We start from the raw sequence: 25,786 nt of genomic DNA, 5'->3' as shown, positions 1-25,786 counted from the left end.
GCCTGATGGCCTCTTCTCTGTGTTTGGTTCATAGACCTGCTCCAGGCCTTGCCCCTGCTGACGGAGAGGCAGTATGTGTGTATGATGGCCTCTTATCTGTGTTTGGTTCCTTAGACCTGCTCCAGGCCTTGCCCCTGCTGACGGAGAGGCAGTATGTGTGTATGATGGCCTCTTATCTGTGTTTGGTTCATAGACCTGCTCCAGGCCTTGCCCCTGCTGACGGAGAGGCAGTATGTGTGTATGATGGCCTCTTATCTGTGTTTGGTTCCTTAGACCTGCTCCAGGCCTTGCCCCTGCTGACGGAGAGGCAGTATGTGTGTATGATGGCCTCTTATCTGTGTTTGGTTCCTTAGACCTGCTCCAGGCCTTGCCCCTGCTGACAGAGAGGCAGTATGTGTGTATGATGGCCTCTTATCTGTGTTTGGTTCATAGACCTGCTCCAGGCCTTGCCCCTGCTGACGGAGAGGCAGTATGTGTGTATGATGGCCTCTTCTCTGTGTTTGGTTCATAGACCTGCTCCAGGCCTTGCCCCTGCTGACGGAGAGGCAGTATGTGTCTGCGGTGCACAGTCGTCTGATGGACGGCCAGCCTTGGAAGCTTCCGGGCCTGCAGGCAGTGTGCCGTCTGGCGTGGGCCCTGGCTCTCAGGGCACTGTCCCAGCTACCACAGGGCTCTGGTAAGACTTTACTGCAACACACTGGGCCCCCCTGGCTCTCAGGGCTCTGTCCCAGCTACCACAGGGCTCTGGTAAGACTGTACTGTAACACACTGGGCCCCCCTGGCTCTCAGGGCACTGTCCCAGCTACCACAGGGCTCTGGTAAGGCTGTACTACAACACACTGGGCCCTGGCTCTCAGGGCTCTGTCCCAGCTACCACAGGGCTCTGGTAAGACTTTACTGCAACACACTGGGCCCCCCTGGCTCTCAGGGCTCTGTCCCAGCTACCACAGGGCTCTGGTAAGACTTTACTGCAACACACTGGGCCCCCCTGGCTCTCAGGGCTCTGTCCCAGCTACCTCAGGGCTCTGGTAAGACTTTACTGCAACACACTGGGCCCCCCTGGCTCTCAGGGCTCTGTCCCAGCTACCACAGGGCTCTGGTAAGACTTTACTGCAACACACTGGCCCCCCCTGGCCCTCAGGGCTCTGTCCCAGCTACCACAGGGCTCTGGTAAGGCTGTACTGTAACACACTGGGCCCCCTGGCCCTCAGGGCTCTGTCCCAGCTACCTCAGGGCTCTGGTAAGGCTGTACTATAACACACTGGGCCCCCTGGCCCTCAGGGCTCTGTCCCAGCTACCTCAGGGCTCTGGTAAGGCTGTACTATAACACACTGGGCCCCCTGGCCCTCAGGGCTCTGTCCCAGCTACCACAGGGCTCTGGTAAGGCTGTACTGTAACACACTGGGCCCCCTGGCCCTCAGGGCTCTGTCCCAGCTACCTCAGGGCTCTGGTAAGGCTGTACTATAACACACTGGGCCCCCTGGCCCTCAGGGCTCTGTCCCAGCTACCACAGGGCTCTGGTAAGGCTGTACTGTAACACACTGGGCCCCCTGGCCCTCAGGGCTCTGTCCCAGCTACCACAGGGCTCTGGTAAGGCTGTACTGTAACACACTGGGCCCCCTGGCCCTCAGGGCTCTGTCCCAGCTACCTCAGGGCTCTGGTAAGGCTGTACTATAACACACTGGGCCCCCTGGCCCTCAGGGCTCTGTCCCAGCTACCACAGGGCTCTGGTAAGGCTGTACTGTAACACACTGGGCCCCCTGGCCCTCAGGGCACTGTCCCAGCTACCACAGGGCTCTGGTAAGGCTGTACTGTAACACACTGGGCCCCCTGGCCCTCAGGGCTCTGTCCCAGCTACCACAGGGCTCTGGTAAGCAGGGTTGTTTTCGTCGACGAAAAATGTTTGTCGACTAACTTTTTTCACTGGCGAAAACTACATGAAAACTAAGCTATGCTGACTAAAAGTAAGACTAAATATATTGACAATTTCGTCAACAAATACAAACTAGAGACTAAAATGTTAGGAAGGGACTAGTGGACAAGAGATCCAGTATAAGTCATTTTACACTTGCATGCTGAAAATAGCCAATCTACAAGCTCAGATTTGTAGAGCTTGTAAAAACAGGCATTACAAATTTACAATGGCATCAAGTCCCGACAAAATAAATTTTAGTCGACTAAATCAACTGTAGATTTAGTCAACTAAAATCCTATGATATTTAGTAGACTACAACTAGACTAACACTAAGACCTTCCGGGTGACTAAAATTAAACTAAAAACTATTCAAGAGACTGACTAAAACCAAAATTTGCTGCCAAAAACAACACTGCTGGAAGGGTGTACTGCAACACACTGGGCCCTGGGATCTGTCCCAGCCACCAAATATCTAAAAAGGAAGATGAGAGTCTACTTTCATCAGAGGAAAAAAAGTGTGTCATTGCGACATTCCGTTCTTTAGTTATTGGCAGTTGAATATAGCTTTTTTCCACTAAAATGCTTTCTGGGAAACAGAAAGCAGAGAACTAAATACTTTTGTAAATCCTATTAGACCGGACTGACTTTCTTTTTGATCATGTTATTTCCGGGTGTACTCTTCTTCGGAAGTCCTAGGATCACTCGGGTTGCGGAAGAGCGCCCTCTATTGTAAACACTGAAAACACCAATGACGAACGTCATACTGTATGCCAATGGATGTGCCTTGGATTGAAATTACGATTTATTTTTATTTTTACAAAGACGTCCACAGACGTCCTGGGCACTACATGCGGTAGTTCCTAGGACGTCTTGGGCAGATATTGTGTTAATGTAAGTCGCTCTGGATTAAGAGCGTCAGCTAAATGCCTAAATTGTAAAGTGTGTGTGTGTGTGTGTGTGTGTGTGTGTGTGTGTGTGTGTGTGTGTGTGTGTGTGTGTGTGTGTGTGTGTGTGTGTGTGTGTGTGTGTGTGTGTGTGTGTGTGTGTGTGTGTGTGTGTGTGTGTGTGTGTGTGTGTGTGTGTGTGTGTGTGTGTGTGTGTGTGTGTGTGCGCGACTGCATGCGTGCGACTGTGCGTGCAGCACTGGTGGAGTTCACGGAGGCAGACGAGGCTCTGGCTGAGCTGGCCCTGCAGGGAGACGTCTTCCTGTTCCTGAAGGAGGGCATGCTGGGATGCGAGGGCTTCGCCCAGGAGGAGTTCTACATCCGTCGCTTCCACTCCCTCATCACAGACTTCCTGGCTCTCATGCCCATGAAGGTGAGAGTCACTTAGTTCCACTCCCTCACCACAGACTTCCTGGCTCTCATGCCCATGAAGGTGAGAGTCCCTTAGTTCCACTCCCTCATCACAGACTTCCTGGCTCTCATGCCCATGAAGGTGAGTCTCTTAGTTCCACTCCCTCATCACAGACTTCCTGGCTCTCATGCCCATGAAGGTGAGTCTCTTAGTTCCACTCCCTCATCACAGACTTCCTGGCTCTCATGCCCATGAAGGTGAGTCTCTTAGTTCCACTCCCTCATCACAGACTTCCTGGCTCTCATGCCCATGAAGGTGAGTCTCTTAGTTCCACTCCCTCATCACAGACTTCCTGGCTCTCATTAGGGTTGGGTGACGATACGAATCTATCGTCAATCGCGAATGTGCGAGTCCAATCGCCGAATATTTTTATTAGGCGTTTTTTCGGGACGATCGGAATCAATTTGGGCCAGCAAAGTAGTAACAGCGGCCGGGTGTAAATCCCCTCCTCTCGTTATAATGGTATGGTCCCAGAGTCCCCGCACTCCGCAGCATCACTCTGGCAGCCAGAGTAAAGGCTGGGACCCGGGACCGAGCCGGGGGAGGCTACTGTACTGTAGCCTACAGGTTGTTTACGCTCCGGAGTCCAGACCCATGCAGTTTAATAATATACAGTCACAACAGAATGCACACTGCTGTCTCGTGTCTCGTCACAATCCCAATGCGCCACCTGTGAAGTCGGGGGGGAAAAAATAAAAAACATGCTGCTAGTGTTAGTGTGGGCTCGGGGATCGTTAGCTTAGCGCTTAGCTTAGCGTGTAGCTACTGATTCAACCCACTGATTGAACTTCATCTCCGCCTGTAATCTAAGTTATTTTTTATTGACAACGTGAACGAACCCCGACACCAGCTGCAAAAATAGACAGATCTACAAGCTCTCAACGCGTAGCGAACGGGGCTGCAAAAACAGGCAGGACGCGATGCCTTGAGAGCCTGTGGATCAGCAGCATGGGGGCCGGCGCGGGGAGGCAAGAGTTCTCTGGGGAGAAGTTACTAGGGCATGCTCTTATACTCTATGGGCAGGCTACATGTTGCTGCGGCTAATAACACTGTCACCAGCCAGTGGTTGTGATGTTAGCTTGGCTTGCAGCTGCTTGTCCGTTCCAACTTCACTTCATCTCCACCTGTAACTTATTTTGTTACCCTGGCTGCGCAGCTGCGCTGCAAAAACAGACGGATCTACAAGCTCTCAACGCGTAGCGAACGGCGCTGCAAAAACAGGCAGGACGCGGTGCCTTGAGAGCTTGTAGATCTGGCTTTTTTGCGACCTGCAGTGAGCTGTTCTCACTTTACTTTTATGACACGAATATATCGTCCATCGGCGATTTTTGGACAGACGATGGGCGATTGAAAAACATTGGCATATCGCCCAACCTTAGCTCTCATGCCCATGAAGGTGAGAGTCGCTTAGTTCCACTCCCTCATCACAGACTTCCTGGCTCTCATGCCCATGAAGGTGAGAGTCGCTTAGTTCCACTCCCTCATCACAGACTTCCTGGCTCTCATGCCCATGAAGGTGAGAGTCGCTTAGTTCCACTCCCTCATCACAGACTTCCTGGCTCTCATGCCCATGAAGGTGAGTCGCTTAGTTCCACTCCCTCATCACAGACTTCCTGGCCCTCATGCCCATGAAGGTGAGAGTCGCTTAGTTCCACTCCCTCATCACAGACTTCCTGGCTCTCATGCCCATGAAGGTGAGAGTCGCTTAGTTCCACTCCCTCATCACAGACCTCCTGGCTCTCATGCCCATGATGGTGAGAGTCTCGTAGTTCCACTCCCTCATCAGACTTCCTGGCTCTCATGCCCATGAAGGTGAGAGTCGCTTAGTTCCACTCCCTCATCACAGACCTCCTGGCTCTCATGCCCATGAAGGTGAGTCTCTTAGTTCCACTCCCTCATCACAGACTTCCTGGCTCTCATGCCCATGAAGGTGAGAGTCACTTAGTTCCACTCCCTCACCACAGACTTCCTGGCTCTCATGCCCATGAAGGTGAGAGTCACTTAGTTCCACTCCCTCATCACAGACTTCCTGGCTCTCATGCCCATGAAGGTGAGAGTCTCTTAGTTCCACTCCCTCATCACAGACTTCCTGGCTCTCATGCCCATGAAGGTGAGAGTCTCTTAGTTCCACTCCCTCATCAGACTTCCTGGCTCTCATGCCCATGAAGGTGAGAGTCACTTAGTTCCACTCCCTCATCACAGACTTCCTGGCTCTCATGCCCATGAAGGTGAGAGTCACTTAGTTCCACTCCCTCATCACAGACTTCCTGGCTCTCATGCCCATGAAGGTGAGAGTCACTTAGTTCCACTCCCTCATCACAGACTTCCTGGCTCTCATGCCCATGAAGGTGAGAGTCACTTAGTTCCACTCCCTCACCACAGACTTCCTGGCTCTCATGCCCATGAAGGTGAGTCCCTTAGTTCCACTCCCTCATCACAGACTTCCTGGCTCTCATGCCCATGAAGGTGAGTCCCTTAGTTCCACTCCCTCATCACAGACTTCCTGGCTCTCATGCCCATGAAGGTGAGAGTCTCTTAGTTCCACTCCCTCACCACAGACTTCCTGGCTCTCATGCCCATGAAGGTGAGTCCCTTAGTTCCACTCCCTCATCACAGACTTCCTGGCTCTCATGCCCATGAAGGTGAGTCCCTTAGTTCCACTCCCTCATCACAGACTTCCTGGCTCTCATGCCCATGAAGGTGAGTCTCTTAGTTCCACTCCCTCATCAGACTTCCTGGCTCTCATGCCCATGAAGGTGAGAGTCACTTAGTTCCACTCCCTCACCACAGACTTCCTGGCCCTCATGCCCATGAAGGTGAGAGTCACTTAGTTCCACTCCCTCACCACAGACTTCCTGGCCCTCATGCCCATGAAGGTGAGAGTCACTTAGTTCCACTCCCTCACCACAGACTTACTGGCCCTCATGCCCATGAAGGTGAGTCCCTTAGTTCCACTCCCTCATCACAGACTTCCTGGCTCTCATGCCCATGAAGGTGAGAGTCGCTTAGTTCCACTCCCTCATCAGACTTCCTGGCTCTCATGCCCATGAAGGTGAGAGTCGCTTAGTTCCACTCCCTCATCACAGACTTCCTGGCTCTCATGCCCATGAAGGTGAGAGTCGCTTAGTTCCACTCCCTCATCACAGACTTCCTGGCTCTCATGCCCATGAAGGTGAGAGTCGCTTAGTTCCACTCCCTCATCACAGACTTCCTGGCTCTCATGCCCATGAAGGTGAGTCTCTTAGTTCCACTCCCTCATCACAGACTTCCTGGCCCTCATGCCCATGAAGGTGAGTCTCTTAGTTCCACTCCCTCACCACAGACTTCCTGGCCCTCATGCCCATGAAGGTGAGTCTCTTAGTTCCACTCCCTCATCAGACTTCCTGGCTCTCATGCCCATGAAGGTGAGAGTCCCTTAGTTCCACTCCCTCACCACAGACTTCCTGGCTCTCATGCCCATGAAGGTGAGAGTCACTTAGTTCCACTCCCTCATCAGACTTCCTGGCTCTCATGCCCATGAAGGTGAGAGTCGCTTAGTTCCACTCCCTCATCACAGACTTCCTGGCTCTCATGCCCATGAAGGTGAGAGTCACTTAGTTCCACTCCCTCATCACAGACTTCCTGGCTCTCATGCCCATGAAGGTGAGAGTCCCTTAGTTCCACTCCCTCATCACAGACTTCCTGGCTCTCATGCCCATGAAGGTGAGAGTCCCTTAGTTCCACTCCCTCATCACAGACTTCCTGGCTCTCATGCCCATGAAGGTGAGAGTCCCTTAGTTCCACTCCCTCATCACAGACTTCCTGGCTCTCATGCCCATGAAGGTGAGAGTCCCTTAGTTCCACTCCCTCATCACAGACTTCCTGGCTCTCATGCCCATGAAGGTGAGAGTCCCTTAGTTCCACTCCCTCATCACAGACTTCCTGGCTCTCATGCCCATGAAGGTGAGAGTCTCTTAGTTCCACTCCCTCATCACAGACTTCCTGGCTCTCATGCCCATGAAGGTGAGAGTCTCTTAGTTCCACTCCCTCATCACAGACTTCCTGGCTCTCATGCCCATGAAGGTGAGTCTCTTAGTTCCACTCCCTCATCACAGACTTCCTGGCTCTCATGCCCATGAAGGTGAGTCTCTTAGTTCCACTCCCTCATCACAGACTTCCTGGCTCTCATGCCCATGAAGGTGAGAGTCTCTTAGTTCCACTCCCTCACCACAGACTTCCTGGCTCTCATGCCCATGAAGGTGAGTCCCTTAGTTCCACTCCCTCATCACAGACTTCCTGGCTCTCATGCCCATGAAGGTGAGAGTCACTTAGTTCCACTCCCTCATCACAGACTTCCTGGCTCTCATGCCCATGAAGGTGAGTCTCTTAGTTCCACTCCCTCATCACAGACTTCCTGGCTCTCATGCCCATGAAGGTGAGTCTCTTAGTTCCACTCCCTCATCACAGACTTCCTGGCTCTCATGCCCATGAAGGTGAGTCTCTTAGTTCCACTCCCTCACCACAGACTTCCTGGCTCTCATGCCCATGAAGGTGAGTCTCTTAGTTCCACTCCCTCATCACAGACTTCCTGGCTCTCATGCCCATGAAGGTGAGTCTCTTAGTTCCACTCCCTCACCACAGACTTCCTGGCTCTCATGCCCATGAAGGTGAGTCTCTTAGTTCCACTCCCTCATCACAGACTTCCTGGCTCTCATGCCCATGAAGGTGAGAGTCTCTTAGTTCCACTCCCTCATCAGACTTCCTGGCTCTCATGCCCATGAAGGTGAGAGTCACTTAGTTCCACTCCCTCATCACAGACTTCCTGGCTCTCATGCCCATGAAGGTGAGTCTCTTAGTTCCACTCCCTCATCACAGACTTCCTGGCTCTCATGCCCATGAAGGTGAGTCTCTTAGTTCCACTCCCTCATCACAGACTTCCTGGCTCTCATGCCCATGAAGGTGAGTCTCTTAGTTCCACTCCCTCACCACAGACTTCCTGGCTCTCATGCCCATGAAGGTGAGTCTCTTAGTTCCACTCCCTCATCACAGACTTCCTGGCTCTCATGCCCATGAAGGTGAGTCTCTTAGTTCCACTCCCTCACCACAGACTTCCTGGCTCTCATGCCCATGAAGGTGAGTCTCTTAGTTCCACTCCCTCATCACAGACTTCCTGGCTCTCATGCCCATGAAGGTGAGAGTCTCTTAGTTCCACTCCCTCATCAGACTTCCTGGCTCTCATGCCCATGAAGGTGAGAGTCACTTAGTTCCACTCCCTCATCACAGACTTCCTGGCTCTCATGCCCATGAAGGTGAGTCTCTTAGTTCCACTCCCTCATCACAGACTTCCTGGCTCTCATGCCCATGAAGGTGAGTCTCTTAGTTCCACTCCCTCATCACAGACTTCCTGGCTCTCATGCCCATGAAGGTGAGTCTCTTAGTTCCACTCCCTCACCACAGACTTCCTGGCTCTCATGCCCATGAAGGTGAGTCTCTTAGTTCCACTCCCTCATCACAGACTTCCTGGCTCTCATGCCCATGAAGGTGAGTCTCTTAGTTCCACTCCCTCACCACAGACTTCCTGGCTCTCATGCCCATGAAGGTGAGTCTCTTAGTTCCACTCCCTCATCACAGACTTCCTGGCTCTCATGCCCATGAAGGTGAGAGTCTCTTAGTTCCACTCCCTCATCAGACTTCCTGGCTCTCATGCCCATGAAGGTGAGAGTCACTTAGTTCCACTCCCTCATCACAGACTTCCTGGCTCTCATGCCCATGAAGGTGAGTCGCCACAAGCACCACTGACTGTGTTTTCATACGGACGACTGACTGACGTTCCCAAGTTTTTGTTGCATAGATCAGTTTTTCTTGACCACAAATGTCAATAGTGTTACTTAAACAGCATGTTGTTTAGACTGTGACAGATGGTAGGTTCATTGTTCACAGTTCCTTTGAGGCACTACGTATCGTGTGACTACCTTGTTTGTTGACTAGATTCCATGCTTACTCTCGCACTTGTGGATAAGAGCGTCTGCTAAATGCCTACATTTATTTATTTATAATTTAATATTTACTGTACATATATCATGGTCCTATTCTGTGAGGTCATCAGGGATGTTTCTTTCCGTCACATGGTAAGCTCCTCACCGATTGGTTTGCTGTCACATGGTAAGCTCCTCACCGATTGGTTTCCTGTCTGTCTCTGCAGGTGAAGCAGCTTCGTAACCGCGCCGATGAAGATGCACGCCTGGTGCACATGTCTCTGCAGATGGGCAGCGAGCCTCCATCTTCCTTGAAGAGAGACCTAGACCACCTAATGACCCTGGTCAGTAAGCCATGATGTGTCATGCATATTTATCTATCCATATGTCATGTATATCTTTACATATTATTAGCACCTAAGAAGCCACTGAAGCTCATTTTAACCCATTTTGGGCGGGAACCCCTTTTGGTGTTAGCATTATGTTATGCTTTAGCTATTGAAAAATAGCAGAGGTGGCACGCTACGAGCTTGTAGGTCTGCTATTTTTGAAGAATCGAAGAACGACTGACATAGAAACATAGCTTTTTCAGAAAACTGTCAGGATGTAGAAGACATTTTTAGAATCTGATCTCAGGTCAAAATGGGTAACTAAATTAATATAATCCTCAAGCAATCGGGTCAATCAGCACTATGTTCTACTTTAGCTATTGAAAAATAGCAGATCTACAAGCTTGTAGCGCGGCACCAATTTGTTTTTAATCGTGAAAATGAGGCACAAATCTTTGAATATATATTCAAAGATAACGTTTTTAACTCAAATCTTTGCTTCTGAGGGGTCCATGGAACAACATATTTTCAAATGGGGGTCCGAGGCCAAATACATATAATTCTGGGGGTCCTTGACATGAAACATTGAGCTCCACTGACATAGAAACATGGGTATTTCAGAAAACTGTCAGGATTTTGAAGACTTTTAAAATTTCGTCTAAATGGCATTAAAGCCATACTTCATCGTATGACATAAATAGCATAAATGAGGCATTATTTTTGACATGTCTGTATTGTTAGCATCCAGCCAGCAGTAGCATTATGTTTCTGAGTCAAATAAACACTAATTTTATTTTTCTTGTCTCCAGATAGGAGAGTTTTACAGCAAAGACCCGTTCAACATGGAGCTGGCCCTGGAGTTCTGGTGTCCAACGGAGTCTCTCCAACACACCTCTCTGCAGGGCTCCTACCTGGGCATGGCCCTACAGAGACCCCCACACAAACAGGTCAGTCTGGAAACCAAGTGGTAATATATTACTGGCACAATGAACAGAATATGATCCATATGTCTATCTGAGAGACTGAGTGAGGCCCCTTTTCCACCGACCAGGGTTGAACTGGTTGGCTTATTTTTTCCTGCCTAATATTGAACCAGTTCGGAGTGTTTCCAGTTTCCACTGAACATGAATTGGTTCAGAACCCTAAACGTTGGTTCAAAAACTGGAACCAGACTTTGTGGATCATGGTGGGCCTCTGAGTGGTTCTGTAGGTCTCTGTGGATCATGGTGGGTCTCTGAGTGGTTCTGTAGGTCTCTTTGTGGATCATGGTGGGCCTCTGAGTGGTTCTGTAGGTCTCTGTGGATCATGGTGGGCCTCTGAGTGGTTCTGTAGGTCTCTTTGTGGGTCATGGTGGCCTCTGAGTGGTTCTGTAGGTCTCTTTGTGGGTCATGGTGGCCTCTGAGTGGTTCTGTAGGTCTCTTTGTGGGTCATGGTGGGCCTCTGAGTGGTTCTGTAGGTCTCTTTGTGGGTCATGGTGGGCCTCTGAGTGGTTCTGTAGGTCTCTTTGTGGGTCATGGTGGGCCTCTGAGTGGTTCTGTAGGTCTCTTTGTGGGTCATGGTGGGCCTCTGAGTGGTTCTGTAGGTCTCTTTGTGGGTCATGGTGGGCCTCTGAGTGGTTCTGTAGGTCTCTTTGTGGATCATGGTGGGCCTCTGAGTGGTTCTGTAGGTCTCTTTGTGGATGGTGGGCCTCTGAGTGGTTCTGTAGGTCTCTTTGTGGGTCATGGTGGGCCTCTGAGTGGTTCTGTAGGTCTCTTTGTGGGTCATGGTGGGCCTCTGAGTGGTTCTGTAGGTCTCTTTGTGGGTCATGGTGGGCCTCTGAGTGGTTCTGTAGGTCTCTTTGTGGATCATGGTGGGCCTCTGAGTGGTTCTGTAGGTCTCTTTGTGGATGGTGGGCCCCTGAGTAGTTCTGTAGGTCTCTTTGTGGATCATGGTGGCCTCTGAGTAGTTCTGTAGGTCTCTTTGTGGGTCATGGTGGCCTCTGAGTGGTTCTGTAGGTCTCTTTGTGGATCATGGTGGGCCTCTGAGTGGTTCTGTAGGTCTCTTTGTGGATCATGGTGGGCCTCTGAGTGGTTCTGTAGGTCTCTTTGTGGGTCATGGTGGCCTCTGAGTGGTTCTGTAGGTCTCTTTGTGGATCATGGTGGGCCTCTGAGTGGTTCTGTAGGTCTCTTTGTGGATGGTGGGCCCCTGAGTAGTTCTGTAGGTCTCTTTGTGGATCATGGTGGCCTCTGAGTAGTTCTGTAGGTCTCTTTGTGGGTCATGGTGGCCTCTGAGTAGTTCTGTAGGTCTCTTTGTGGGTCATGGTGGCCTCTGAGTGGTTCTGTAGGTCTCTTTGTGGATCATGGTGGCCTCTGAGTGGTTCTGTAGGTCTCTTTGTGGGTCATGGTGGGCCTCTGAGTGGTTCTGTAGGTCTCTTTGTGGGTCATGGTGGCCTCTGAGTGGTTCTGTAGGTCTCTTTGTGGGTCATGGTGGCCTCTGAGTGGTTCTGTAGGTCTCTTTGTGGATGGTGGGCCTCTGAGTGGTTCTGTAGGTCTCTTTGTGGGTCATGGTGGGCCTCTGAGTGGTTCTGTAGGTCTCTTTGTGGATGGTGGGCCTCTGAGTGGTTCTGTAGGTCTCTTTGTGGGTCATGGTGGGCCTCTGAGTGGTTCTGTAGGTCTCTTTGTGGATCATGGTGGGCCTCTGAGTGGTTCTGTAGGTCTCTTTGTGGATCATGGTGGGCCTCTGAGTGGTTCTGTAGGTCTCTTTGTGGGTCATGGTGGGCCTCTGAGTGGTTATGTAGGTCTCTTTGTGGATCATGGTGGGCCTCTGAGTGGTTCTGTAGGTCTCTTTGTGGGTCATGGTGGGCCTCTGAGTGGTTCTGTAGGTCTCTTAGTGGATCATGGTGGGCCTCTGAGTGGTTCTGTAGGTCTCTTTGTGGGTCATGGTGGCCTCTGAGTGGTTCTGTAGGTCTCTTTGTGGATCATGGTGGCCTCTGAGTGGTTCTGTAGGTCTCTTTGTGGGTCATGGTGGGTCTCTGAGTGGTTCTGTAGGTCTCTTTGTGGATCATGGTGGCCTCTGAGTGGTTCTGTAGGTCTCTTTGTGGGTCATGGTGGGTCTCTGAGTGGTTCTGTAGGTCTCTTTGTGGATCATGGTGGGCCTCTGAGTGGTTCTGTAGGTCTCTTTGTGGGTCATGGTGGGCCTCTGAGTGGTTCTGTAGGTCTCTTTGTGGATCATGGTGGGCCTCTGAGTGGTTCTGTAGGTCTCTTTGTGGGTCATGGTGGGCCTCTGAGTGGTTCTGTAGGTCTCTTTGTGGGTCATGGTGGGCCTCTGAGTGGTTCTGTAGGTCTCTTTGTGGATCATGGTGGGCCTCTGAGTGGTTCTGTAGGTCTCTTTGTGGGTCATGGTGGGCCTCTGAGTGGTTCTGTAGGTCTCTTTGTGGGTCATGGTGGCCTCTGAGTGGTTCTGTAGGTCTCTTTGTGGATGGTGGGCCCCTGAGTAGTTCTGTAGGTCTCTTTGTGGATCATGGTGGCCTCTGAGTGGTTCTGTAGGTCTCTTTGTGGATGGTGGGCCTCTGAGTGGTTCTGTAGGTCTCTTTGTGGGTCATGGTGGGCCTCTGAGTGGTTCTGTAGGTCTCTTTGTGGATGGTGGGCCTCTGAGTGGTTCTGTAGGTCTCTTTGTGGGTCATGGTGGGCCTCTGAGTGGTTCTGTAGGTCTCTTTGTGGATCATGGTGGGCCTCTGAGTGGTTCTGTAGGTCTCTTTGTGGATCATGGTGGGCCTCTGAGTGGTTCTGTAGGTCTCTTTGTGGATCATGGTGGGCCTCTGAGTGGTTCTGTAGGTCTCTTTGTGGGTCATGGTGGCCTCTGAGTGGTTCTGTAGGTCTCTTTGTGGATCATGGTGGGCCTCTGAGTGGTTCTGTAGGTCTCTTTGTGGGTCATGGTGGGCCTCTGAGTGGTTCTGTAGGTCTCTTTGTGGATCATGGTGGGCCTCTGAGTGGTTCTGTAGGTCTCTTTGTGGGTCATGGTGGGTCTCTGAGTGGTTCTGTAGGTCTCTTTGTGGATCATGGTGGCCTCTGAGTGGTTCTGTAGGTCTCTTTGTGGGTCATGGTGGGCCTCTGAGTGGTTCTGTAGGTCTCTTTGTGGGTCATGGTGGGCCTCTGAGTGGTTCTGTAGGTCTCTTTGTGGATCATGGTGGGCCTCTGAGTGGTTCTGTAGGTCTCTTTGTGGGTCATGGTGGGCCTCTGAGTGGTTCTGTAGGTCTCTTTGTGGATCATGGTGGGCCTCTGAGTGGTTCTGTAGGTCTCTTTGTTCAAGGTTCAAGGTTCAAGGTTAGCTTTATTGTCCCTTGCGGGAAATTGGTTTGCAGCCAGATCATAGTAAAAAATACACACAACAACAACATTCAATACAAGACTGAGATCTAAGAACAGGGCACTAGAGACAGAGAATTCATGACATTCAAAGTAGCAAAGTCAGCAAAAGTGCATTAGTGGGCAGTATGTGCAAAGAGGCAAGAATAAAGTGCTATCTGCTGTTCAGCAGTTGAATAGCAGCCGGGACAAAGGATAGTTTGAACCGATTAGTCTTTGTAGTGGGCACCCTCAGCCGACGACCTGAGGGCAACAGTTCAAACTCAGACCGAAGTGGGTGATCCGATACCTCCAGGAGGGAGGAGGCTCTTTTAAGCATCTGCCTCTTGTACAGTTCTATGAGTTGGGCTTGGGTTCTCCCAGAAATCTTACTGGCCACTTTGACGAGGCTGCTGAGCCTGTTCTTGTTTGTCAGGGTCAGATTACCGTACCAGGCAACCATACAAAACATGAGAACAGATTCAATAAAACTTCTATAGAAAAGAGTCATCATCACAGACGAGACATTAAAAGAACGCATTTTCCTCAGAAAAAAAAGACGCTGCTGGACTTTTTTTGATGTAGAGGCAACATGAGAGTCAAAGGAGAGTTTGTTGTCAAGAACGACACCCAAATATTTATAGCTCTCTACAATTTCAATTTCTGTGCCCTTAATGAGTGTAGGAGCAGGACTGGGAGGAGTCCTTCTAAAGCTGATGATCATGTCTTTTGTTTTGGTCACATTTAACTGTAAGAATGACTTGTCACACCACGATATGAAGTCATTGACAACTGGCCCATGCTGTACCTCATTGTCTTCAAGAAGGCTAACAATCACAGAGTCATCAGCAAATTTGACAATATACCTGTTAGGGTGATTGCTACAACAGTCGTTGGTATACAGAATATACAGTAGTGAGGAGAGACAACAGCCTTGGGGAGAACCAGTGGAGGAGAGCAACAGAGAAGACAGGACCTCATTTACCCTCACGCACTGAGACCTAACAGTTAAGAAGTCTATGATCCAGCCAACAAGGTTAAGATTGTGGGTCATGGTGGGCCTCTGAGTGGTTCTGTAGGTCTCTGTGGATCATGGTGGGCCTCTGAGTGGTTCTGTAGGTCTCTTTGTGGATCATGGTGGGCCTCTGAGTGGTTCTGTAGGTCTCTTTGTGGATGGTGGGCCTCTGAGTGGTTCTGTAGGTCTCTTTGTGGATCATGGTGGGCCTCTGAGTGGTTATGTAGGTCTCTATGTGGATGGTGGGCCTCTGAGTGGTTCTGTAGGTCTCTTTGTGGATGGTGGGCCTCTGAGTGGTTCTGTAGGTCTCATTGTGGATCATGGTGGGCCTCTGAGTGGTTCTGTAGGTCTCATTGTGGATCATGGTGGGCCTCTGAGTGGTTCTGTAGGTCTCTCTGTGGATCATGGTGGGCCTCTGAGTGGTTCTGTAGGTCTCTCTGTGGATCATGGTGGGCCTCTGAGTGGTTCTGTAGGTCTCTGTGTATCATGGTGGGCCTCTGAGTGGTTCTGTAGGTCTCATTGTGGATCATGGTGGGCCTCTGAGTGGTTCTGTAGGTCTCTGTGTATCATGGTGGGCCTCTGAGTGGTTCTGTAGGTCTCATTGTGGATCATGGTGGGCCTCTGAGTGGTTCTGTAGGTCTCTCTGTGGATCATGGTGGGCCTCTGAGTGGTTCTGTAGGTCTCATTGTGGATCATGGTGGGCCTCTGGGTGGTTCTGTAGGTCTCTTTGTGGATCATGGTGGGCCTCTGAGTGGTTCTGTAGGTCTCTTTGTGGATCATGGTGGGCCTCTGAGTGGTTCTGTAGATCTCTGTGGATCATGGTGGCCTCTGAGTGGTTCTGTAGGTCTCTTAGTGGATCATGGTGGGCCTCTGAGTGGTTCTGTAGGTCTCTTTGTGGATGGTGGGCCTCTGAGTGGTTCTGTAGGTCTCTTTGTGGGTCATGGTGGGCCTCTGAGTGGTTCTGTAGGTCTCTTTGTGGATGGTGGGCCTCTGAGTGGTTCTGTAGGTCTCTTTGTGGATCATGGTGGGCCTCTGAGTGGTTCTGTAGGTCTCTGTGGATCATGGTGGGCCTCTGAGTGGTTCTGTAGGTCTCTTTGTGGGTCATGGTGGGCCTCTGAGTGGTTCTGTAGGTCTCTGTGGGTCATGGTGGGCCTCTGAGTGGTTCTGTAGGTCTCTTTGTGGATCATGGTGGGCCTCTGAGTGGTTCTGTAGGTCTCTTTGTGGATCATGGTGGGCCTCTGAGTGGTTCTGTAGGTCTCTTTGTGGATCATGGTGGGCCTCTGAGTGGTTCTGTAGGTCTCTTTGTGGATCATGGTGGGCCTCTGGTTCTGTAGGTCTCTTAGTGGATCATGGTGGGCCTCTGAGTGGTTCTGTAGGTCTTTGTGGATCATGGTGGGCCTCTGAGTGGTTCTGTAGGTCTTTGTGGATCATGGTGGGCCTCTGAGTGGTTCTGTAGGTCTCTTAGTGGATCATGGTGGGCCTCTGAGTGGTTCTGTAGGTCTCTTTGTGGGTCATGGTGGGCCTCTGAGTGGTTCTGTAGGTCTCTTTGTGGATCATGGTGGGCCTCTGAGTGGTTCTGTAGGTCTCTTTGTGGATCATGGTGGGCCTCTGAGTGGTTCTGTAGGTCTCTTTGTGGATCATGGTGGGCCTCTGAGTGGTTCTGTAGGTCTCTTTGTGGATCATGGTGGGCCTCTGGTTCTGTAGGTCTCTTAGTGGATCATGGTGGGCCTCTGAGTGGTTCTGTAGGTCTTTGTGGATCATGGTGGGCCTCTGAGTGGTTCTGTAGGTCTTTGTGGATCATGGTGGGCCTCTGAGTGGTTCTGTAGGTCTCTTAGTGGATCATGGTGGGCCTCTGAGTGGTTCTGTAGGTCTCTTTGTGGGTCATGGTGGGCCTCTGAGTGGTTCTGTAGGTCTCTTTGTGGATCATGGTGGGCCTCTGAGTGGTTCTGTAGGTCTCTTTGTGGATCATGGTGGGCCTCTGAGTGGTTCTGTAGGTCTCTTTGTGGGTCATGGTGGCCTCTGAGTGGTTCTGTAGGTCTCTTTGTGGGTCATGGTGGGCCTCTGAGTGGTTCTGTAGGTCTCTTTGTGGGTCATGGTGGCCTCTGAGTGGTTCTGTAGGTCTCTTTGTGGGTCATGGTGGGCCTCTGAGTGGTTCTGTAGGTCTCTTTGTGGGTCATGGTGGGCCTCTGAGTGGTTCTGTAGGTCTCTTTGTGGGTCATGGTGGGCCTCTGAGTGGTTCTGTAGGTCTCTTAGTGGATCATGGTGGCCTCTGAGTGGTTCTGTAGGTCTCTTAGTGGATCATGGTGGGCCTCTGAGTGGTTCTGTAGGTCTCTTTGTGGATGGTGGGCCTCTGAGTGGTTCTGTAGGTCTCTTTGTGGGTCATGGTGGCCTCTGAGTGGTTCTGTAGGTCTCTTTGTGGATCATGGTGGGCCTCTGAGTGGTTCTGTAGGTCTCTTTGTGGATCATGGTGGGCCTCTGGTTCTGTAGGTCTCTTAGTGGATCATGGTGGGCCTCTGAGTGGTTCTGTAGGTCTTTGTGGATCATGGTGGGCCTCTGAGTGGTTCTGTAGGTCTTTGTGGATCATGGTGGGCCTCTGAGTGGTTCTGTAGGTCTCTTTGTGGGTCATGGTGGGCCTCTGAGTGGTTCTGTAGGTCTCTTTGTGGATCATGGTGGGCCTCTGAGTGGTTCTGTAGGTCTCTGTGTATCATGGTGGGCCTCTGAGTGGTTCTGTAGGTCTCTGTGTATCATGGTGGGCCTCTGAGTGGTTCTGTAGGTCTCTGTGTATCATGGTGGGCCTCTGAGTGGTTCTGTAGGTCTCTTTGTGGATGGTGGGCCTCTGAGTGGTTCTGTAGGTCTCTGTGTATCATGGTGGGCCTCTGAGTGGTTCTGTAGGTCTCTGTGGATCATGGTGGGCCTCTGAGTGGTTCTGTAGGTCTCTGTGGATCATGGTGGGCCTCTGAGTGGTTCTGTAGGTCTTTGTGGATCATGGTGGGCCTCTGAGTGGTTCTGTAGGTCTCTGTGTATCATGGTGGGCCTCTGAGTGGTTCTGTAGGTCTCTGTGGATCATGGTGGGCCTCTGAGTGGTTCTGTAGGTCTCTGTGGATCATGGTGGGCCTCTGAGTGGTTCTGTAGGTCTTTGTGGATCATGGTGGGCCTCTGAGTGGTTCTGTAGGTCTCTTTGTGGATCATGGTGGGCCTCTGAGTGGTTATGTAGGTCTCTTTGTGGATCATGGTGGGCCTCTGAGTGGTTCTGTAGGTCTCTTTGTGGATCATGGTGGGCCTCTGAGTGGTTCTGTAGGTCTCTGTGGATGGTGGGCCTCTGAGTGGTTCTGTAGGTCTCTTTGTGGATGGTGGGCCTCTGAGTGGTTCTGTAGGTCTCTTTGTGGATGGTGGGCCTCTGAGTGGTTCTGTAGGTCTTTGTGGATCATGGTGGGCCTCTGAGTGGTTCTGTAGGTCTCTTTGTGGATGGTGGGCCTCTGAGTGGTTCTGTAGGTCTCTTTGTGGATGGTGGGCCTCTGAGCTGTTCTGTAGGTCTTTGTGGATCATGGTGGGCCTCTGAGTGGTTCTGTAGGTCTCTTTGTGGATGGTGGGCCTCTGAGTGGTTCTGTAGGTCTCTTTGTGGATGGTGGGCCTCTGAGTGGTTCTGTAGGTCTCTTTGTGGATCATGGTGGGCCTCTGAGTGGTTCTGTAGGTCTCTATGTGGATGGTGGGCCTCTGAGTGGTTCTGTAGGTCTCTATGTGGATGGTGGGCCTCTGAGTGGTTCTGTAGGTCTCTATGTGGATGGTGGGCCTCTGAGTGGTTCTGTAGGTCTCTTTGTGGATCATGGTGGGCCTCTGAGTGGTTCTGTAGGTCTCTTAGTGGATCATGGTGGGCCTCTGAGTGGTTCTGTAGGTCTCTGTGGATCATGGTGGGCCTCTGAGTGGTTCTGTAGGTCTCTGTGGATCATGGTGGGCCTCTGAGTGGTTCTGTAGGTCTCTTTGTGGATGGTGGGCCTCTGAGTGGTTCTGTAGGTCTCTTTGTGGATCATGGTGGGCCTCTGAGTGGTTCTGTAGGTCTCTTAGTGGATCATGGTGGGCCTCTGAGTGGTTCTGTAGGTCTCTGTGGATCATGGTGGGCCTCTGAGTGGTTCTGTAGGTCTCTGTGGATCATGGTGGGCCTCTGAGTGGTTCTGTAGGTCTCTGTGGATCATGGTGGGCCTCTGAGTGGTTCTGTAGGTCTCTTTGTGGGTCATGGTGGGCCTCTGAGTGGTTCTGTAGGTCTCTGTGGATCATGGTGGGCCTCTGAGTGGTTCTGTAGGTCTCTTTGTGGATGGTGGGCCTCTGAGTGGTTCTGTAGGTCTCTTTGTGGATCATGGTGGGCCTCTGAGTGGTTCTGTAGGTCTCTTTGTGGATCATGGTGGGCCTCTGAGTGGTTCTGTAGGTCTCTGTGGATCATGGTGGGCCTCTGAGTGGTTCTGTAGGTCTCTTAGTGGATCATGGTGGGCCTCTGAGTGGTTCTGTAGGTCTCTTTGTGGATGGTGGGCCTCTGAGTGGTTCTGTAGGTCTCTTTGTGGATGGTGGGCCTCTGAGTGGTTCTGTAGGTCTCTTTGTGGCAACACTCTGTTCTTATTCCTGTGCTCTCTGTCGCAGGTGGTTCTGTCCAAGTTTGTGCGTCAGATGGGAGACCTGCTGCCCTCCACTCTCTGCATGGCCTACCTGCGCATGTTGAAGGGCCTGGCCAACGGGCCTCAGTGTGCACACTACTGCTTCAGCCTGCTGAAGACCAACGGAGCACCACATGGTATTGGTAATGTGGCACATTTACACTGCTATCTGCGGGAAAAAGCTTATTCCTAAAAGAAAATAAACAAACATGGATTTCCAGGAGGAATTAACACCCTGAGCGCACAGGACGGAGTTCTCCGCCCTATCAACAGAGATTTTTTTATATCAAAACCGATCTACAGGCTCACGACGTGTCGCACCGCGACGCGTTGTGTGCTTGTACATCTGCTATTTTCAGCATGCAACTAATTGTAAAATGACTTATACTCAATCTGTCTGTCAGTATATTTAGTCTTAGTTTTAGTCGTCATAGCTTAGTTTTCATTTAGTTTTCGTCAGTGGAAAAAGGTAGTCGACAAACATTTTTCGTCTTAGTTTTAGTCGACAAAATCAACACTGCGACCAAGTCTAAATGGGGGGTAACTGTGTGTAATATGTGTCTGATGCCAGGAGAGGGCGTAGCTGGGAACCCACTGTCCTGTTCTAACTGTGTGTAATGTGTGTCTGCTACCAGGAGAGGGCGTGGCAGGGAACCCACTGTCCTGGTGGACTAACTGTGTGTAATGTGTGTGTGATGCCAGGAGAGGGTGTGGCAGGGAACCCTCTGTCCTGTTCTAACTGTGTGTAATGTGTGTCTGCTACCAGGAGAGGGCGTAGCAGGGAACCCTCTGTCCTGGTGGACTAACTGTGTGTAATGTGTGTCTGCTACCAGGAGAGGGCGTAGCAGGGAACCCTCTGTCCTGGTGGACTAAGTAAGGGATAATATCTGGCTAGGTGGTCATTGTCGGGAGATAATTCACCGACAGGAAGTTTAACCACCGAGGCGAAGCCGAGGTGGTTACACTCCCTGAAGGTGAATTATATCCCGACAATGACCACCTAGCCAGATATTATCCCGCTTATTACATGGCTAACTAACATAAATTAATCCATTGATCCAAAACACAACAAAAAAAGTATTCCATAAATTCGCGCTGGCTGCGTCTGCCCAGCTGCAGGGCTGAAGCACTGTCGGAAAACAAGGAAGTGAGTTGATCAAATAGAATCCATTTTCGGGTCCAGCTGCTTCGTCTATTTCTCGCTCAAATGTTTTCAAAAACATTTTTAAGAGCAATGTTTAGCTGTAAATTACATTGTGTGTCAGTAGTGTGTGTGTTTACATGGCTGTTATGTTGGAAACGGCAGTAAATCAAGCGGGCGCAGCCGCGCAGCTGGTGGTGCTCAGAGGGTTTGATTAGGCAGCGGTCATTATACAGCGGAGCGGTCATTATCATGAGATAACTCACCGCTGAATTAAGCGATTGACCAATCAGAATCAAGCATTCAACCAAGCCATGTAATAACTGTGTGTAATGTGTGTCTGCTACCAGGAGAGGGCGTAGCAGGGAACCCTCTGTCCTGGTGGACTAACTGTGTGTAATGTGTGTCTGCTACCAGGAGAGGGCGTAGCAGGGAACCCTCTGTCCTGGACTAACTGTGTGTAATGTGTGTCTGCTACCAGGAGAGGGCGTAGCAGGGAACCCTCTGTCCTGGACTAACTGTGTGTAATGTGTGTCTGCTACCAGGAGAGGGCGTAGCAGGGAACCCTCTGTCCTGGTGGACTAACTGTGTAATGTGTGTCTGCTACCAGGAGAGGGCGTAGCAGGGAACCCTCTGTCCTGGACTAACTGTGTGTAATGTGTGTCTGCTACCAGGAGAGGGCGTTGCAGGGAACCCGCTGTCCTGGGAACACTTCTTCCACTCTCTCATGCTCTACCATGAGAACCTGAGACGAGACGCTCCCAACACGGACGCGTCGCAGTACCGCCACCCGCCACTGAGGGGCATCACCCAGAGGGAGCTGGATGGGCTCACCTCTTTCCTGAACCTGCTCACGACCATCATCACCTGGGTATGACCTCATCGCTTACTGTATTTATACTGTACAATACATACACCTGGGTATGACCTCATCGCTTACTGTACTTATACTGTACATACATGTTTTTGGCAGCAAATTTCTATTTTAGTTTTAGTCATAGTCTTTTGAATAGTTTTCATTTAGTTTTAGTCACATTTTAGTCACCTGGAATGTATTGGGGTTAGTCTAGTTTAAGTCGACTAAATGTCATGCGATTTTAGTCGACTAAATCTACGGTTGATTTAGTCGACTAAAAGCATTTTTATAGCACTCCCCGCTATTAAATCCATGTGTCGGTGCTGCGTAATACGCTAAACCCGCTATTTGTTTAATGCGTTTCATTCACCGTTTTTTTAAATTATAATAAAACGGTTGAACACCACGTGTTTGTTTTTCAGAGTGAGAATGCTCGCCTGGCGTTGTGTGAGCACCCCCAGTGGACCCCTGTGGTGGTGATGCTGGGCCTGCTGCAGTGCAGTGTCCCTCCCGTCCTCAAGGCGGAGCTGCTGCACTGCCTGTCTGCCTTCGGGAAGTCCCCCGAGATCGCTGCCTCCCTGTGGCAGTCGCTGGAATACACACAGGTAGGCCCAGGGCACTGTTGTTTTGATTGTAGTTTTAGTCAGTCTCTTCAATAGTTTTAATTTGGATTTAGTGACATTTTTAGTCACCGGGAATGTCTTGGTGTTAGTCTAGTTTTAGTTGACTAAATATCATGAGATTTTAGTCGACTAAATCTAGCACACATGGCTGTTTTCATGCTACGTGTCACCACTCATAACCCTTAAAATAAAATCCTAGATTACCCACCTGTACAAACCTTTATGTGAGTGCTACGATGTCACAAAATATGCAGAACAGAAGGTGTTTTTTTTAATGCAGGAATTGTCCTTTTAATGAACAGAACACTAAGGATTTTTCATGTACAAATTCTCACCTGCAGATACTCCAGACGGTGCGAGTCCCAGGACAGAGACAGGGTGCTGGAATTGAGGTAGGCTGTGCTGGAATGTTTTAGTGTTAATCTAGTTTTAGACAGTCAACTAAATGTCATAAGATTTTAGTCAACTAAATCTGCAGTTCATTTAGTCGACTAAAATGTATTTTGGCGGGCCTTGATGCCGTCGTAATGACTGATTTTACACTTGTTGAAAATAGCCGATCTACAAGCTCATAACGCCTCGTAGCGTGACGCAGTGTGACGCAGTGTGAACTTGTAGATCTGATTTTTTTCAGCATGCATCCAAGTGTAAAATGACTTATACTGGATCTCTAGTCTCTAGTCTTGTCCTAACATTTAGTCTAGTTTAGTTTAGTTTGTTTTTTTTGACAAAACTTTCAGAATATTTAGTCTCGGTTTTAGTCATCATAGTTTTTATTTAGTTTCCATTTGGTTTTCGTCAGTGAAAAAAGGTAGTCGACGAACATTTTTCGTCTTAGTTTTAGTCGACAAAAACAACACTGTGTGACTTTGTGGCCCTGCAGGTGGAGCTGAACGAGATCGAGTCCAGCTGTGAGGAGTACCCTCTGACGAGGTCATTCTGCCAGCTCATCAGCACCTTGGTGGAGAGCAGCCTGCCCGCCAACCTGGGGGCGGGGCTCCGCGTGCCAGGCTTCGAGCCGTACCTGGCCTTCCTGCGGGACTCCGTGTTCCTCCCCTTCCCCACCAGAGCATACCGCCGTCCCGCTGAGAAGGTACGCACGCGCCTGAACCCCTGAAAGACTATCGTAGTTGTATTTTTTTAGTGGGTCTGACTTTGGCATTCGTATCTATGAAGGTCTTAGAAATCTGCACGCAAAGCCCATACCTTTCCGTACATGTACAAACAAAACATAAAGTGCTGACCCAGTAGCCAAGGATGTTAACTGGACATTTGGAAGCTTTGTGTGCACTGTGTATTAGTCGGTAGTTGTCAATAGATGTGTCGGATTCTGTCGGAAGTTCCCTGTATTAACCGTTTCCGTCCATCCGACGTGTCAGCAGGTCTCGACACGTCCTAAAGACGTGTGAGGACGTCCTAGCGCATCCTCAATGATACGGGGCGAGATAAGAATATTCTGAATTTTCCCCTTTTTTTTTTATTTGTCAGTTAGCCTCTCGGCTACCGTATGCTCCGCTCTGTCCCCATGTTAGCTTATCATTGAGTTAGCCGTTAGCGCGGCGGAAAGAATGACTCGTCTCTCCTAATCCAGGGCGCTTTCCGTGGTGTTGAACGGATCGATATACTGGCGCTTCATTTCTGCTCCTCATCCGTCTCTCCCGCAAAATATGAACGCTTTTTGGATCATATATCGTATAAACTAAAACGATCGCAATGTAAGCCAGCTATGTAAAGTCAACTTTTTTAGTAGATTGTTTCCGGGTCATGGCTTTCCGAGTAAAAGTGGCCATGTTGTTCCGGCACCCCAGAGCTCCTATTTTGAAGGACTTCCGGCACTGATTGTGTTAATAGCGCCCCTCAAAAATACTGACTAATACAGTGTTCACAGGTTCCTAATGTGGAGTTAACATCTGTGTCAACAGGCCGGGTCGGCCCTGTTTTCTTTGTACATGTACGGAGAAGTACAAGTCTATCATAGTAGATACAAAAGCAAAAGTCGGACTCGATAACTATGACATGTTTGACAGTCTCAATCCAAGGCTAGTAGGTTAGCAACCTTTTGAACCTTTCTGCCCTGGACATACCCTGGAACAACATATTTTCAGATGGGGGTCGGCGGCCAAATACACATAATTCTGGGGCACCTTGACATGAAATAGTTTGAGAACCACTGACACAGAAACATAGGGTTTTTTCCAGAAAACTAAATGGTATTAACTTGTCTCTCAGTGGGAGGTGGCGGACGCGGTGCTGGAGGTTTTCCACAAGCTGCTGCGGGACTACGAGCCCCAGCCGTCGGACTTCGTGCAGGATGTGGTGGAGCTGCAGGGGGAGCAGCTGGCCGCCCACAAGCCCCCCGGACACGGCCTCATGTTCCACCTGCTCAACGACTCGCCCACGCTGGCCCTCGTCCTCAGCCTGCTGGAGGAGGGGGTCCGGCAGCTGGACAGCTACGCACCCTTCCCTGGTGAGAGGAGGAGCACACACACACACACACACACACACACACACACACACAATGCAGCGGTACAGTTACCGAAAAGGTTAAGTGCCAGGATTTTTTTGTGTTCAAATGTTTTAAATTATTCAAAGTTCCAAACACTGCTTAAATTATTGTGATGCTTTATTATTATTTTTTTAGCTGGGGACCTCCTGCCCCCCCCCCCCCCACACACACACACTTTGAGAAACACTTAGTTAGTTTATTATTAGTTACATCAAAAATGCGAATATAATCCATTTCTAATGGATGCCTTGGCCTTGGAAGAGAGGTCATCAGGTGGTCTCCAACCTTCTTAGAGTGTTTCAACCCTCAACCACTACACATTACATGTAAAAATAAGATGACTTGTAGATCAACGTTTTTCGGCACACAGCGAAGTAGTCACCATCAACATACATTTTAGTCTACTAAATCAACTGTAGATTTACTCGACTTAAATCTTATTTATTTAGTCAACTAAAACTAGACTAAAAGTAAAGTTATTTTTATTGATGTATTTTAAAGACTGTCTAAAACTACCTAAGAATGTGCTGTCAAAAGGAACACTTCTTCCAGGCAGCGTTGGTGGTTCTAATGTCTGGTTGCTCTTGCCCTCCCTCCCTCCCTTCCTCCCTCCCTTCCTCCCTCCCTCCCTCCAGGTAAGAAGCAGCTGGAGTCTGCGGTGCTGCACTGCCTGTGTCTGCTGGACCTGGCCCTGCAGAAGGAGGTGGTGTTCATGGACCTCCTGAGGGAGAGCCAGGCCTCCCTGCTGGTGTCCCCTCTGGAGCAGCTCCTCCAGGGGGTCAGCCCTCAGAGCCGCAGGGCCGACCACATCGTCAACATCGCCAGGTAACTAGAACCCAGCCCTCAGAGCCGCAGGGCCGACCACATAGTCAACATCGCCAGGTAACTAGAACCCAGCCCTCAGAGCCGCAGGGCCGACCACATCGTCAACATCGCCAGGTAACTAGAACCCAGCCCTCAGAGCCGCAGGGCCGACCACATAGTCAACATCGCCAGGTAACTAGAACCCAGCCCTCAGAGCCGCAGGGCCGACCACATCGTCAACATCGCCAGGTAACTAGAACCCAGCCCTCAGAGCCGCAGGGCCGACCACATCGTCAACATCGCCAGGTAATTAGAACCCATT

The 25,786-nt window shown here is 50.4% G+C and overlaps 1 protein-coding gene across 8 annotated transcripts in view; it reads left to right on the top strand.

Annotated features, from left to right (window-relative positions):
* Positions 1-25,786, top strand: part of nup205 (nucleoporin 205) — a gene marked incomplete at its 3' end in the record, with an annotated part of 65,724 nt that overhangs the window by 7,417 nt on the left and 32,521 nt on the right. For 3 of the 8 annotated variants that reach the window (XM_079502161.1, XM_079502160.1, XM_079502163.1), the window contains 11 exons: positions 512-676; positions 3,057-3,232; positions 9,453-9,569; positions 10,364-10,501; positions 19,521-19,677; positions 21,350-21,546; positions 21,954-22,136; positions 22,496-22,546; positions 23,038-23,247; positions 24,384-24,621; positions 25,296-25,485. In XM_079502161.1, the coding sequence (XP_079358287.1) occupies positions 512-676; positions 3,057-3,232; positions 9,453-9,569; positions 10,364-10,501; positions 19,521-19,677; positions 21,350-21,546; positions 21,954-22,136; positions 22,496-22,546; positions 23,038-23,247; positions 24,384-24,621; positions 25,296-25,485 (1,822 nt within the window). Of the gene's footprint in view, positions 1-511; positions 677-783; positions 819-1,772; positions 1,801-1,836; positions 1,871-3,056; positions 3,233-9,452; positions 9,570-10,363; positions 10,502-19,520; positions 19,678-21,349; positions 21,547-21,953; positions 22,137-22,495; positions 22,547-23,037; positions 23,248-24,383; positions 24,622-25,295; positions 25,486-25,786 lie in introns of those variants that run through there. The other 5 variants (XM_079502162.1, XM_079502167.1, XM_079502166.1 and 2 more) reach the window with 4 other exon arrangements.

Source organism: Electrona antarctica (assembly GCF_951216825.1).
Source record: "Electrona antarctica genome assembly, chromosome: 5".
Classification (NCBI taxonomy): Eukaryota; Metazoa; Chordata; class Actinopteri; order Myctophiformes; family Myctophidae; genus Electrona; species Electrona antarctica.
This window is presented reverse-complemented; position numbering and strand designations above follow the sequence as displayed.